This window comes from Microtus ochrogaster, chromosome 17, assembly GCF_000317375.1.
Source record: "Microtus ochrogaster isolate Prairie Vole_2 chromosome 17, MicOch1.0, whole genome shotgun sequence".
Taxonomy (NCBI): Eukaryota; Metazoa; Chordata; class Mammalia; order Rodentia; family Cricetidae; genus Microtus; species Microtus ochrogaster.
The window spans coordinates 30,947,919-30,964,295 of NC_022019.1; the positions used below are offsets into that span (position 1 = coordinate 30,947,919).

The 16,377-nt window shown below is 49.1% G+C and overlaps 1 protein-coding gene across 1 annotated transcript in view; it reads right to left on the minus strand.

Moving 5' to 3' along the window:
* Positions 1–16,172, minus strand: part of Dzip1 (DAZ interacting zinc finger protein 1) — a 49,065-nt gene extending 32,893 nt beyond the window's left edge. The window contains exons 1-9 of the mRNA XM_013349310.2: positions 15,900–16,172; positions 15,098–15,189; positions 14,575–14,776; positions 13,661–13,910; positions 13,002–13,550; positions 7,672–7,756; positions 5,059–5,183; positions 4,120–4,281; positions 2,120–2,278 (exon numbers count right to left, since the gene is read on the minus strand). Of these exons, the coding sequence (XP_013204764.1) occupies positions 2,120–2,278; positions 4,120–4,281; positions 5,059–5,183; positions 7,672–7,756; positions 13,002–13,550; positions 13,661–13,663 (1,083 nt within the window). The 5' untranslated portion in view covers positions 13,664–13,910; positions 14,575–14,776; positions 15,098–15,189; positions 15,900–16,172. The remainder of the gene's footprint in view (positions 1–2,119; positions 2,279–4,119; positions 4,282–5,058; positions 5,184–7,671; positions 7,757–13,001; positions 13,551–13,660; positions 13,911–14,574; positions 14,777–15,097; positions 15,190–15,899) is intronic.
* Positions 16,173–16,377: the final 205 nt, after the last annotated feature.

Genomic DNA, 16,377 nt, shown 5'->3' on the forward strand with positions numbered 1-16,377 from the left:
CTGTAGACCAGGCTGGTCTCGAACTCACAGAGATCCGCCTGCCTCTGCCTCCCGAGTGCTGGGATTAAAGGTGTGCGCCACCATCGCCCGGCCAGCCTGCATTCTTATAGAACCAGGACTGCCTGCCCAGGGATGGCATTACCCACCACGGGCTGGAGCCCCCACTCCGCCCATGATCACAAATTAAGACAAACTCCTACAGTTTGTCTACAGCTGGATCTTATGAGGCATTTTCTCAATTGAGGTCCTTTCCTCTCCAATGACTGGGGAGCAGGGGGCAAAGCACTACGGTTTCTGGGTCTTACTGACAGGCAAGTCAGCTCATGGAAGACAGTATATCAGTGGAAAGCAAATGTCAACAGAGTAGGCCATCTTCCAGTTTTCTACGCATGCTCAGGAACTGACTGAGCAACCACTGGCAACGTGGAGGATTTGAAGGACACCCCCAGCTCTGTATGGGCAAGGAAGGGGTGGACACGGTGATGCCGGAGCTCCTGTTGAATGTGTATAACTAAGTTCTGATCAAACAAACACTAGAGTCTAGAGGAGACTCGGGAAAACCCTGTGAGTAGTGTTCCAGTGATCCTGGGGGATAAATGTGAGGCAGATTTTAAAAGCAGAAAGGTCCCAGCCAGCAGAAAAGGGCAGCAGGGCCATGGTGGGGAACGGGGAGTCATGGTCTAGAACAGTGGTTCTCAACCTTCCTAAGGCTGCGACCCTTTAACACAGTTCCTAGTGTGGTGGCAGCTCCCAACAATAAAATTATTTCCATGGCTACTTCATAACTGTAGTTCTGATACTGCTATGAAACATAATGTAAACGTCTGATATGCTGATGGTTTTAGGCGGCCCCTGCGAAAGGGTACCTTGCAACCCAAGGGCTTGCAACCCCCAGGCTGAGAACCACTGTTGTAGAAAGAGGACCCTGGGACAGAGGGAAGATCATCACTGCAAATTTTAAAGTCTGGTGGGAAACAAGGCCTTGTTGCTAGCCGGGGCAGGACGCGGGGGGACGCAGGGAGGTGGTGTCACCGAAAGGTTAAAGGCAGGCAGGATGATGACATGCACAGCTGGCTGTGATGAAGAAGGTACATTGAAGGGAGGCAGACACGATGTAGCATCAAAACAAGAAACGGTAATCATATTTCAAAATGCTCTTACCATTTAAAAATTTCATAGGTTAGCTTTCTTAAAGTTTTATTATGTTTATTTATTGTGTATGCACATATGCGTCTGTGTGTGCACAGGCAAGGTCAAGCATTGACACTGCACACATGTGAAGGTCTGAAGACAGCCAATGAGAGTCGATTTATTCCTTTCCCGTGTGGGTCCTGGGGGTTGAACCTAGGTCATCAAGCTTGGTTGGTAAAAACCTTTACCCTGTGAGCAGGCTCAGTGACTCGAAGGCTTTTAAAATTATTATTATAGAATTCATAGGTTCTAACCCCAACAGAGTGGACATTGAATGTGTGGCCTCACACAAGCTGTACCACTTACCTAGATCTTTGCCCTTTTTAATTTTTAATTGCTTTCCGTAAACCACTGAGATAAAATACCTCTTATAGAGTGATTATGGAGTCTGACTTCCAAATGAGAATAAAATACACAAGAGGTATCAGTTTGCCAATGCAGTGCTATATGTCAACTGAGTTTGAAGCTTCAATATGCAGTTTTTAAAAAAGCGAGATGTACACCCGAAAGAGGAAAGACATTAAATAGCAAGGCGAACTGACTAAGGACACAAGTTCAGACTGACATTTTCATAGTTAAGACTGAAAAATTTCGGCTGTGTTATATTCACACCTATGAACCAACAACTACTCTGAGTTAGGCATGTGTCGAGATACAAGGGAAAAATAAACAGAACAAACACATTTGGTGTGAACAAACTCACTAAGGAGAAAACACTGGTGAAGAGTGCTGACTGCACTGGCAGGGCAGGGCACCTGAGCTCAGTGTCCCCTTTCTGGATAAAGACTACCTGCGACTCCAGTTCCTTGGGATCCAGTGCCCTCCTTGGGGCCTGTATACACACTGCACAATAACCTCGCGCAGATGCAAGCAGAAGCAACCAAGTGAATGTAGTAAGCTGTGCCTGCGGTCACCAGCCACGCCATACCTGGCCGTGCCGCCATACCTGGCCTTCCAGGAGCTGAAGCATGTTCTGGAGATCCTGGGGACTCGGGAGGTGATGATCTTCCTTACACTCATGGGCGTCTCTTAAGGAGCCGATGTTGGACTTGAACTTCATATTGGACTTCTGTATTTCTAACAATTGCTGTAAATGGGGAAAAAGAGTCACCGGTAGACACGCTACACATTTATCTAACAGACAGTGACAAAGCTCGCGAGCACAAAGCCACGTTCAACTCGAACGCCCTTCCAAACAAACGCTCCCACACAGTTGTCCTGCCTGTCCCATGCTTCCTCTTGTTTCTACCTCTCTCTGATCTGTGACGTTCCTTTCCAGAGTACATATAGGATTAAAAAACAGAAAGGAAAAACTAAACTCATTATTAAAAAATGGTTTACTCTTGGAGGGGGGTAGGACATGCCACAGTGTGCATGGCTCTCAGAGGACAGCTGTGGAGTCCGCCCTTTCTTTCTACCTTCATGTGGATTTGGGGGACCGAGCTTGGGTCAGCCATCCCCCCAACACCTGGGTCAGCAGTCTTACACAGCAAATGCTTTACTCACTGATCTACCTCTCTGGCCCCAAACCAACTTTCTGGCCTTTGACAATGGGTCTTTACATTTTTAACAGAAACACTACATTTGTGACAGGAACTGGGTATACCTGTCTCTTTCTGTTTGTTTTGAGGCAGATCTGGCTTTGCTGCTCAAGCTGGCCTTGAACTCTTGCTGACCCCGGCTCAGTCTCTTTAGTGCAGGACTCCTGGGGTATATCGCCACAGCCTCGTGACAGCTAGTTCTAAGAAGCTAAGACTGTAACGGAAGGCCAACCATCCAGGGGACCATAGTAAGAAATTCACCAGGACTAGACTTCTAATTTGCTCAACGTTAACAATAGAAAAAGAAGACAAAAAAAAAAAAAAACAATGCAGACAGCAAGAGGCAATAAAGTTACCATCAGAAAATGGAAGGGTGGGAGTCTACCCTCTGTGTGATCACGGCAACCACTCAATGCAAAGGAGCTTTTCAGTGCAGAAGCGTGTTCCCACCAACACTAGGGTAAGGCCAAAGTGAAAAGCCACAGATCCGGTGAGGACCACGGGTGCCTATGGACCACGGTGTGATGAACTGACACATTGTCTCCAAGCCCCTGCCCACATGAACTCAGACTAGTCAGGAGAAAGCCCCAGCAGCGCTTCTGTAAATGATTAGGCTCATCTATAATAAGATGGAAACACTGCAACAGATGAAGGAAAGCCCAAGGAGACAACGTGACTAACTGTCACACCGTGTTGGACGAGACCCTGAGCAGGAAAGGAATGGGGAAGGATTTGGCTTTGTTCCCCGGTAGCCATTAGTTTTGTTTCTAAGACGTGCGGTCCCTAGAGGGAGCCCAAGGATCGCCCTCAGCGCCCTCCCCTTTCTCTAGGAAGTTTCAGAGCCAAAGAATTGGATGGCCAGGCCCTGAAGATGAAGGTTCTGACCCGAGAAAGTGATTCTATCACACACGTCCGTTCCCATCTGGCACAGAGACCCCTGCCATACCCTGCTCACTGTAGAGACCGAATCCTCTTCATAGGACAGGTGCAGAGAGAGGAGCGGGCTAGACAAGCACCCCCCCCCACCCACACACACACACACTTTGGTGATCTGTGTCGGCCTTTCCACCCACTACTTGGAACATTCTAGAATTTGGAGAAGGGTTTGTGGTTTAAGGCTATTTAAAGCTAACCACATAAAGAATGAACAGAGTTTCTAGGAGCTGAACAAACGCATCCCCAAGTGTTCTGTACTAGAGCCTGTACAGACTGCCCTATAACAAAACAATCCCGCTCACCCGCTCTGCCTCCTGCATGCCGCAGGCTCCCTGGTAGGAGGGGCCGTGCCTACCTGGCAGGATGAGATATCTGACCCTCTGCCACGACGCCATGCTAACACTGTCTGAAAGGGAGCAATACTATAAGAAGGTCTATGATCAATACTCACGTATTCTAATGCCGAATTCTTAGAAGTTAGTTCTTTAAATTCCTTCATGAACATCTCCTTGACCTTTTCCATTTCGTTGAGCAACTTCTCCTTCTCCTCCTCTTTCCATCTCTCAAACAACTTCAGGAAGTCATCTTCTTTCGACTTCTGCATTTCATATTCCTGGAATCATTGTCATATGTGTCATTAAAGGCTCTGGGACGAAACAGAGCTGCAAATTCTAAAGCCAACTGGAGCTTTAGTCTGTCTTCTCTGAGGGAGACCAGTAGACGCTTCCTAAAACAGTAGGGTCTATACACAAAGATCCTTCCTAATCGAAACACGGCTGGGGTGCAGGCGAGTGAGACGGATCGCGGAGTAAGGGTACTTGGCGCCAAGCCTGACACCTTGAATTTGATCCCAAGACTCACAGGGTGGAAGGAAAGAACCAAGTCCAGCATCTGTCCTCTGACTTCCACATGCCCATTCACATACGTTCTCAGTAAATACACGTAAATAAAAAACAAAACCAGAAACCACGTTTGGAGACTGACGATATGGCTTGGAGGTTAACAGGGCTGGCTGCATAAGCGTGAGGTTCTGAGTTCAAATCCCTAACACACACCTAGGAAGCCAGGGTGGCCACACATAAGGCTATAACTCCAGTGCTGTGGACGCGAGGGACAGGAGGATGGCTGAGGCTTGAGGGTATCCAAGTCTTGCTCCAGGTTCAGTGAAAAACCTCAAAGGAATAAGGGCCCTGGCCTACATGTACATGTATATACACACACACACACACATGCACGCACACACACACATGCGCGCACGCGCACACACACACGCACACACACACGCGCGCACACACACACACACACACACACACGCCAGCATCCCCGTGTCCTTGCGTCTTTTAAACTCCTAGTGGTTGCATCATCTCCGGCAGAGAACTCCGCATCCTACCTTAGAGAACCGGACTGCATGGGCATGCTGGGAAGACTCCAGCTGGGACCTGGTGAGCTGCAGCTGTTCCTTCAACATGTCAACCTCCTTCTGGAGCCTGTCGGTCTGGGCCTTCGTATCGTACTCTGTGGCGACAGAAAGTCTAGTTAGAATCTGGAAAACCGTGTTTCTTGTGAACTCACCTAAAACCTTACAGGGCACAGCTGTGTGGATAAGACAAAAGAAAATGCCCCCACTCGGATCACTATTACCTAGTGTATGCTATGAAGCCCAGTCCCGCGCTTATCGGGAGCCCTTCATGTGACCAGACATTTCATTAATTTTAGTGACTTCTGTCAGCCACTCACGGTACTACAGCTTATTCACAGGGACAGCGGGTGAACGCTGTTCAGGGAGCAGTCCTGGTCGCTAGGACTCTGGACTCTTCAGACAAGCCCATCCCACTCAAAGCAGAGGAGCAAAGGCTTCGCCTGCAAGTACCACACCGTCGACAACATTTGGGCTCCCTCCCAACTGTCCTAAAGTCCCTGTCATTGGTCATATAAAGGCTGGGTACTCAAGATGCAGACGTGGGTAGTCATCTGTCAACTAAGGCAAAAGCGAAGGACGGAAAGGTTGTCCAAGGCAGCAAGGCATGAAGGGAGGAGTACTTATGACGTCCATGTACTTACATGAGGATGTACACATGACTGAATGGGTTTACATGTGCTGTGGGTGCAGACATGAAAGGGATGGAAACCAAAGCAGAAAGTCAGAACCTCAGAGATGACCTGAAGAGACAATACTCATCTCAGAGCCTGAAACGCCCTCTGACACGAGTATGGGAAACAAGAAACTGAAACAGAGAGAGAGGTCAGTTCACATCGAAGAGCGGCAGGCCGCTTGAAAGGAGTTCAACATTCGCGTGCGTCCAATGACACTGCTTCCTCGCTCAGCAGTCCGTGGTTTATAATGGAAATTTCTGCTTTCTGTTTTGCCTCGACTACAAAGCACCACGGGCAGGACTAGAAACAGACTGGCCCCGAGTGAAGGAAACCAGGGCATCTATTGAAAACACGCCTGCCCTGCTGGAGGAGGAGACCTGCCGTGCTCTGAGGGCATTCAAACAGTGCGAAGACCGAGTCCTTGATAAACCAGAGAACCCTCTCCACAGGACCCTCTCCCATTTCTGTCTTTATTGCTACCTATTTCTATCTCTGCTTTCTGGCTACTTCCCATCAGCACCCTGACACATTAATGCCAATATAAGATGATTTTCTCTTGGCTCCACAGTTCAATCAAGGTGCTGCTATCTTGGGTCTCCTGCTTCCCTTCCCAGCACACACTCAGACCGACCTGCAATGCCAAGGCCAACCACTGTGTGGCAGCAGTCAGTTCCCTATCAGCATCCCACTTTAGCTTCAGGAACAATGATATATTTGAGCTCTGCCACCTTCTAGGAACACTTTTCCTCTTGCTGTTCAAGACAGCACACTCCAGAGGTCACCCTCACGGGACCGTCTGCCTGCCTTTCTTGAGGAACAATGTTGGGAGATCTAGCAGAGGCCTCGGGTCTTCTGACCTCTAACTAGAAGGCTCCAACCAGCCCCCGTCCTCCAGGGTCCTTCCAGATCCCTCTATCTACCCCAGGTCTCCATCTGCAAGCATCTGCTGTGTGACCTGAGTGTCTCTTGCACGTGTGATGCAAATGTAGGTGCGGCTAACACAAACTCTCCTGCCTCCACCTTCTTTGAACCGGCTTCCCACCCCTCACCCTCCAGCACAGAAAGCGTTCTCCTATTAGGAGCAGGTCTGTGCTTCATCTCTTGCTTCCTCCCCCAGTCATAACCGTAGGCTCTGTGTCCGGCACGTTCTTCTCTCCCTCTGCCGTGCATCCATTCCCGTCTCGGCTTCCTCCTCTTCTCAGGTGGACTTCTAGGCACCTCCTCCCTCTTCTACCAGCTGCCACTATTGCCCCTGTGGGCGATTCACCTGCAGCTAGGATGCTCTCTGTCATCATTCTCCCTACGAAGGAGTCCCCCCACGTCTTCCCACTGTACCCCCATAACCCATAGGCCAGGGCCTTCGTTGCCTCCTGAGATCAGTTCCCCCAAGCCTCCAGCCTCCCCATCTGCCATGGGCCTTACTCACCCCACTCCTCTTCTCTAGACACACCGTGCAGCCTCTCCTCCCGCCCCCACTATCAGCGGTCTGTGAACCTCGGATGCTCTAGTCCCGAGATCTCACCGGACCTCAACTCCTTTAGGGCTCTGCTCTCTGGATAGAAATCGCCTCCTCAGAGAGGCCTCCAAAGCCTACCTGGGGTGATTCTCCCTGTCTCTGTCCTTCACAGCCTTGGATACGTTCTTTGGATCTGGCACTCGGAAACCAGCGCCCTGGTTCCAGTGTCACTTTGGCTCTCCATTTGCCGGCAAGACTCGAAGTGGGATTTCTCCAGCGTGCCCACACCGTGTCCTCGGCATCAGGGCACTGAGAACTTACACACGGGATTTACTCGTTTACAGCCTGGGAGACTTTCTTTTAAAAGGACCGAGAAGTGCACCGGACCACGACTCACTGAGAAAGGAACAAGGCAGCAGAGGGAACGTAACTCTGACGGAGTTCATGCCTTACCAAGGTGAGACTCTGCCGTGTGGCGGCGCTGGATGTGGCTTTGTAGGAAAGCTTGGTTCATGAAGGCCTTGTCACAGAAGTGGCACTGGAAAGAAAGCAACACAGTCAAGTGTCTGCAGCGAGATTCTCCATCTACCTGCAGTAAAAACCAGGGACCTGAAGCATGGCCTCTTGGCAGCTTCTCCTAAAAGATAAAGAAGCTGGCTAGAGACGCTAACCAACCCAAAGGGCAAAGGTAAGGTAAGAACACCCTTCCCAAGCTGAAACAAGTCAAGGGAATACATCTCCTGACAGCTGAAGCATCTCCTCTGGTAATGTCTGAAAGCCCTACTGATGTTTCTATTACGTTGACTTCCATCCTATTGCCACTGACTTGCTCATGGTAGGCTGAAAGACCACACCAGACACCAGCCCTGCTAACACCTTGATGTAGGATTCCCAGCTTCCAAATATCGTGAAAATAAATTTCCGTTACTTAAGCCATCTAATTGTTGGTATTTGTCATGGCAGACCTAGTAGCTAATACAGGTACACACACATATGTGGACGTGTTTGTAGATGTGTCTGGAGTGTCTGAAACCTACAAACACTCTCCTATGAATATATACATCTGTGAAGACTTTTCAAAGGTACAGGGTATACAACAGACATGAAGGAGAATACAAGGACACAATATTTCCTCTGGAAATGGATGGAGGGAAACTATTTTAAAAAATAGGAGTATGGCCTCTGGGAATTGGTCATACTCCAGGGGATGACCCCAAACCCAAGAGTATGTGGATAGGACAAACTGGACACCATAGGTTTTTTTTTTTTTTTTTTGCTATTTTACAGAGGACATGAAGTTGGTGGGGACAGATCTGGCAGGAGCTGGAGGAGGTGAATATGATTTTTAGAAGTTATTAAAATTCTTAAAGTTAGTAAAATTTTATATAAAATTAATGGAAAATACATCATTTTGTTTAATCTTAAAGTTTCCCCAACATAGAGGATGGAAATACAGCAAAACCCTAGTACGCATTCCATTTTGAAGGTGGGTAAACGTGTCAGTTACACTGGTCTATGTGGTCTTTCCATGCTTAGGTTAGTTCATTGTTCGTTCTTATCGACTTCTCTTTTTAAATCTTCTACATATGAATATTCGCATTTTGGTTATTTTGTTTTTTCTGTGTATTGTAGATTCTACATGATAAACTACTGAGGGAAAAGGCAGTGTGGATTGCCATTGTAACCCTTTTACACATCCTGGCTGCACACCACACATCACACCCACATTATCTGTGGGAAAAAGCCTTCAAGAAGTGGACATCCTGGAATATTTAATTTCTACTGCACGATTCCTGAGACTTCTTGAATCAAAAGAACATGGAGATAAAGAAAGGGATAAAGGAATGAGATCAGGATTACTGAAGATGACCTGGATCACGTGGTTTGCCCAGTCTCTTTGCAAAGAGCCCGGGGCTTCTGGACTTTGTCTGCCCAGGTAAGGAAACGTCAACATGCTGGAAGTCACGTGACTTTTCTCATCTTGTAATAAATCAGCTATGGTGTTTGTTTTGTCAGCTCTCTCAGGTTTTGGCTACAACAACAATTAGCTGTATGTTAAGAATGGCCACACGAGCGCCGTTAGCAATGGCTAAGATGCGGGGGACGACAACCTTCCTGTTCCACAGAGCAGACATTCATGTACATAGGAGCTGAGCAATTTGCTAAGGTCTAGCAGTTGCAACAGCAGTAGAGGCGGCTGTGGAATATTCCTTTACACTATGTGAAGGTATTTCACTGTGATTGGTTTAATAAAAGTCAAATGGCCAATAGCTAGGCAGGAGGTATAGGCGGGACTTCTGGACAGCACAAGCTCTGGGAAGAAGTGGAGCTGCAAGACAGAGGAAGCGGGATGGAGAGGACAGAGTAAAGGCAACTGGGCCACATAAAAGACGAGATTTAAAATATGGGGTTGAGTTAAAAGAGCTAGTAGGACAAGCTTAAGCTGTAAGTTGAGCTTTCATAATTAATGTCTCCCCGTCATTTCTTGTGAGTTGGTGGCCCAAAGCCGACTCCGTCGGGGATTTGAACCTACTCGTTCCCGAGAGAGCGTCCCCATTGCTGTTCTCTCTGTGTGAGCAGAGGCATGTGACCTGGATGCCCTCTGTCAGTCAGGCCACAGGAAAGAGGCCACAGGATGGAACACATTCACCAGCAGAGAAGTGACTCCCACCCTCTTGATTACGACTAAGACCCGACTGCGCTTTTCTATGTCATGGAATTTCTTACAATCTGAACATGCAAGCAGGCCCTCAACACGTTTATCTGACATTGAAGGTGTGGTGGACTGTGGGGGGGGAGGAGGAAGAGACGAGAGAAAGCTCAGTCCACCTGGAGCCATGTTTCCCTGTGAAGCCTGAGGACAGACAGAGTCATTTGCCTCACTTTGCCCAGCAGGATTCTGACTCTGTTGACTCCTCCCCCAAGCCAGCAGCATCAGAAAGGCGTGGCGGTTCCCTAACAAGGGGCGTTTCTCACTCCACACCTCGGGAATCAGAATCTCCAGAGTATCACAATCCTGGCAGGTAGGGGAAGGCCATGAGGAGTGCTTGGCCAATAAATGAATCTTCTCTAATTGAAAAAAATTAAGTGTGTGTGTGTGTGTAAGTGCACACTCACACTGGGGAACTTTCCCCACGTACCCTTCCTTTTCCGTGCCCACCACACTCCCTGTGTTCTACTACACTACGCTCCTCACTTTCCTCTCCTCTCCCAACCGTCTCCCTTTCTAGTTCCCTGACTTCTACAGGTACTCCACCATACACACACAAATCTAAGACTCAATTTTATGATCCACATATGAGAAAGAATTTGTATTTATTCTTCTGGGTCTGACCTACTAAAATAAAATTATACTGATCAATTTATCTACAAAGTTCATAATTTTATTTTTCTCTACTGGTACCTAGAACTCCATTGTGTATACGTAGTAGCACAGGGTCATTGTCCATTCTACAGCTGGTGTTTATCTAGTTATCCTGCACAGAAGGATAACGCCCCTCCAAGAAGCCTTAGGTTACCAAATGAAAACCCAGTGACAGGCGTGGGAATACTCTATAGGGTTGCTACGGGGGTCCCAGAAACTCCAAAAACAATACAGTATATTACCAGTGCTCCTGGTTACCTACTAGAACATGATTGTAAGACCTGCACTTTGATTACAGGACATGGGTAGACCACACCGGTTAACATGAAGTTTCTCCCCTGCTGGTTAGCTTACACGGTGTCGTAAGGTGCTGTGAACCCTGCTGAGGGAGAACAGCCATCAGCAGGGTTACCCAGCTGTGACTCCTGCAAGTCATCATGGCAACCACCCTGACCAGATCAGCCAGTGGTGCAGTGGTGGCATGGATGTGAGGGGAGATAACAAACAGCTCACGAAGCGTGGAAGACAAAGCGTAAAGACTGTAGAGCCGATGTCAGGAAGATTCCTTAGAAACAATGTCTGGTAGACAAGATGTAAAACAATGAGGCCATTACATTCACGAACCCACAGCAGCCATGGCTGCCGGCATAAGACCAGCACAAGATCAAGCCTTCAGCACTCCTGCTTGGAGAAGGAACAGGCTCCTGAGACTAGCTACACTGGCAAAGCTACACTGGCAAAGAGATAGTCACCTTTCTTCTGGGTGTAGTTTGTCCACGCTCCAGTAGAGGGCTAGCTACTTACACAAAGCCCTAGGTTGCATTATTTTTTTAGGCATTAGATTAATTAATTTTAATTCATTAATAAAAACTCAACTATATCCTAAAGTCAAATGACAAGCGAGATCAAGTGTCTTGCCCTACACTGTTTTGCTGACCAAAATATAACCTGAAGTGTCAATGTTTGCTCTTCACGGCTGTGGTCTGAGCCCCCGACTCACCCACATCTCCAGCACTGAAGCCTACTTCAGCTCCCATTTTCCGAAGACCACTTGAAGCCATTTAAAGAGTATCATCTCACATGTGTCAAAAGTACATTAATTCTGTCAACCAACAGGTTGACCATTTTAAAAAAAAAAAAAAAATCAGAGTTGGTCCTTCTTTCACTGAAGCACAAATTGAACCTCCCTAATCTGAAACCTTTAAATCCAAAATTCTCCAAAGCACAGACACCTACCCACAAGTATGAAACTCCACACACAACTCTACGCGATGGGTCTCAGTCAAAACATAGGCAAAGCAAAAATATTGCGGAAAACCAACACCAGGCCATCGCTGTAAGCTGTATTTAAAATAGCATTTAAGACCAGCCTGGTCTACAGTGCTAGTTCCAGGACAGGCTCCAAAGCCACAGAGAAACCCTGTCTCGAAAAAGCCATAAAAAAAAAATAAAATAAAATAGCATTTAATTATCTATTTAGATGTGGGTCTCGTGGGCTGGAGAACCTTTACTGTTCTTGCAGAGGGCCCAGGAGAGAGTCTCAGCATCACTTCAGGTGGCTCCCAAACCACCTGTGACTCCAGTCCCAAGAGCTCTGACACTTTCCAGCCTCCTTGGACACCCTCACATGATCACACAGGCACATACATAGAAACACATATTTAGATTTGAGTCCCAGCCCCGAGATACCTCATTAGGTGAACACAAATATTCCGAATTTCCAAAGATGTCTGGTCCTAAGCAGTTCAAAGCAAGAGTTACTCAACCCATACCCTGATTTCAAAATTGTAGTATTTATCCTGGGTTCAACATCTAATTTGAACAGAGATTATGATTAGATTCAAAGATGTTTAATTCTTTACATGCTAATCTTAGTATTCTTGTCCTTGGTAACCGCACCCATTAATACGTCAGGAGTCTAGAACTCATTGGGAGACAGCTCTAATGAAGGAACAAAACACAGACAGAGGAGAAACAGAAGCCTGGCAAATGGAGGTAATAGGGGCCTGGCTGACGGACCCACTAAGGTTGTTGGTTCTACTTTGGGACTTCTCTGTCATTTGGGAAACACTTTAAATTTTTAAAAAAGGGGGTGGGTCCCTCACATGTTGAATCATATTTCAGATCCTTTGGGGGCCAACCGCAATAGCAATTTGTACACAACTGATTTTTTTCACATCTATTGTAAAGGAGGAAACAGGTTCAACAACCTATATTTGGACAATATAGTAAGTTATGCAGGCAATAGTAGATACTTGATTATCAATTCCTTGGTGGCTACAGAAGGTAATGAAACATTTTCTCTGTTGATTAAAACGAGTGTTTTTTGCTTAGATCTGTTTTCTCTGAAGAACGAATCTCTGGGAAGAATGGAGAAGTCAGGGCTCCTAAAGTGAACTGGTCCGGCGCAGCTTCCTACCTGGTAATAGCTGGCTTTGGCCTCTATCATGAGCTGCTGTGTGGAGAGCATCTTCTTCCTCCGTTTACACTCGTCCTTAAGTAGTTTGATCTCGCCAGCCTGCTTGGTGAGCAGCTGCTTACTCTGCTCGTAGTCGATCAGGCTCAGGCGCAGCCTCTCCTCCACCAGGTTTAGTTGCGAGGTGAGGAACTCCTGCGAATGCATTAGGTATTCGATGGTGAGCTGCGCCAGGCGGATCAGCTTCAGCAGCACTGGGTCTACCCCCGACTGGCAGTGTGGGCACTTCTCGTCCTCCAGCTTGCAGAAGGTGATATTCATGATGTTCTCCTGCAGCGTCAGGACGTCCACAGCGCCGGCCACCTTGTCCACGTCGATGGCGCTCAGCCGCCTCCAGTCCACGCTCTCCAGTCGCGGCCGAAACTGGAAGAAGGGCAGGGGGCCCGAGGCCGCTCTGGGGGGGACAAAGGCCATGGGGGCCGCGCCTGCGGATGAGGCGTCGGGCCCCTCGGGGCTGTTGGCCAGAGGGTAATAGACGTGCTTCTGGAAGGGCTGCGGAGGAAGAGAGCACGGCAGAAGGCAGGAGAGCTTGAGAGTCCCAGCGAACCCCACCGTCCCCGCCCTGCATCCCGGACAAGCACCTCTGGCCTCGCGCATCTTACCATGCTTGCAAGCCAGTCCACCGCCTAAGCTTGCGCTGCAGGGGCGGGGCAGTGTACTCTACTGGCCCGGGCCTCCTCGGGGCCGCCGCCGCCACTCCCCCTCGTGAGCCTGACGAAGGCCCAGACCCCTGCTGCGGCGGCGGCGGCAGCCTAAGATCTGGGCGTCCAGGACGTTGCTATGGCAGCGCCCAGCCCCGACCTGGAGCACTAGGCGTATCCGCCCACGCGCGTTCAGCATGCGCTCAGGGACCTGCGGGACCAGAAGGACAAGAGACCTCTTGGACCAGCCGGAGAACCACACTCCTCATCTTCCGGGAGCGGGCATCTGTCGGCTGCCACCTCCCCTGACACCACCCTCCCTGGTCTCAAAAGACAGGACCCAGAAAGCCTCTGAAACATGCGTAGGGTCATGTCTCCTGAATCTTGAACTCCTAACTGTGGTCTTCTAGCTCTCCACCCCCTATGCTAGCGTTAGGTTTTGAGATCTGAAACACACACACACACACACACACACACACACACCTTTCCCACACATTTGGGGAATGTGTAGCAACAGTTAATTGAGAGCATAAGGGCGGGAGGGAAATTTGGGATAGGACATTCTTCATGCTGGCTACGGTGTTATCTGGATGTATACGTTTACCAAAGTTAACGGAATTGTACACCACAATAGAGTTAAGCTTATCAGCCTTTTAAAATTTGTCTTGCTTTAAATATACTTTTTAGACGGATTGTTCTTCCTCTGTGGATTGGCAGCTTAACTTTGACATCTTGTTAAAATACAAACCAAATAACTAGCCCAATGTATGCAATAGTTTGTCATCCCAAAAGCATTTCTCAAAATGTTGAAGTTAAGAAGGATGCGAACGTCAACCGTCAGCGTTCTACCAAGGCAACCGGGCTCCGGGATTTACCTTACAAACTTGTGGCGGTGCTGCATTCTTTAAACAGTTCTAGCAGTGACCTGCAGACCCCAGGCCTCTCATTGTGGGGGTCTTCTGGAGGCTGCCAGTGGTTCCCGCGGAGATCAAGGCGCTGAGGAAAAGCCAGGCATTCCTCCTCAATCCACCAGGGAGGCCCTGCTTGGACCAACCATCAGGAATTCTTTTTTCTTTCCTAACAACCAAATACACGAACAGAAAAAAGGAAAATACAATTCACAATAACTAACCAGACGATAAGTTGTAACCAACTATTTTGCACACTTTCCGTATAAGTAAACCCACAGCAAAGTGTCCAGGAAATGAAACACACACTTCATATATATAAGCCATGTAGTCACAAGATTCTGGGGCTGTATGAAAACCAGATTTTGCCGGAGCCTAGCATAAAAGCCGGAAGCACATATACTTTAAAGATTGGCTCTTCTATGTACAGAACACATCTGTTGACCCTGGCCCTCCGTTTCCTCAGCTATTGAAGCTCTGGGACACCGACCTGGCAGGTTTGTGGATTCTGGGCTCCATCCACTGGGCTGGCGGGATCAGCGGGAATAAGAGAGGTGTGTTGCTTACCGCTGTTTCCAGCACCTAGTGTAGCGAGGGAAAGGAAAGGGCATTCGGAATGTGCTAGGATTAAAAAATAAATTTAAAAAGCCAAAAACAAAATCAACTAACCAAACAAACAAAAAACGGCTAAGTGAGTTAGGTGCTTGGTTGGGGAGATAATGGCTCCAGGCCTATGTCCCTCCCAATTTTTTCCCCTTTGGCCAGTTAAAACGATGGACCTTTGTTGCGTTCCAAAGATCTCTAGCTTAACGCGGGAGAGGGTCGCCCGCTCCCCATGCATACCCCACAGGGATGAGGGCAGCCCCAAGCCACCCTCTTGGCGGTCACCACAGGAGCTCAGGGCATCTGCGGTTAGCCATCCTTAGCCCCCTAGGTCGAATCTCGACCACAAGATGGCCGGAACAGGAAGGCAGGGGGCATACTTTCCTGTCCCCCACCCCCACCTCGCTCCCTGCTCCCCATCCCAGGCTGGGTTCCCAGCCCCGTGCGGGGACTCCTGTTCTGGGCACACCGCGCTGTGCGTCAGGCCTCATGAACCAGAAAAGACAAAGGTTCGTAAAGCCGAGTCCTAGAAGGCAAAAGATAAGGTTGGAGGCCGACGGCCGCGGCGGATCCGCAGCGTTGCGGATCTCAGCAGGCAGAGGAGGGAAGAAGGCCCGACTTCGCCAGCAGACATGAGAGATGCTCTGTGTTATAGAAGCCCGGCGGGAGCATCCCAGATCTCGACTCACCGCAGCTGCGCGCTCCTGGGCGAAAGCCGGGCGCTGCTAGCCACGAGGCGTCGCCGGGGCCCCAGATCCCGGGATTGCTTCTGGCGCAGAGGCGGGGCTCTCGGAGCAGCCGAGCAGGGAGAGGCAGGCCGGCTCCTTCTTCCAGGGTGCAAGATAAAGTGTGTCTTGTCTGGGCAAGTTGTGACGAGGCGGTTAGCCTGGCGTAGCTCCTCGTCCTCCCAGGCTCCAGGCCGTGGGTGGCTAAGGCTGCCCCACCCCCCTCCCGCCCCCTCCCCTTCTCGGTCTTCTGGTGGCTTCTTCTCTCCGCTACCCGGCTCCTCTGGCAGCTGGGCGGGACCGTCCGTGCCTAGACCGCAGCGCTAAAATGCGCTCCTCCAATCCCGCTGCCGCTGCAGACACGTGACGCGACGCTGAGCGCTGTTGCTGGCCCAGGGTGCTAGCTTTTCCAAAAGATCCAGATTCACTTCTACCTTAGAGT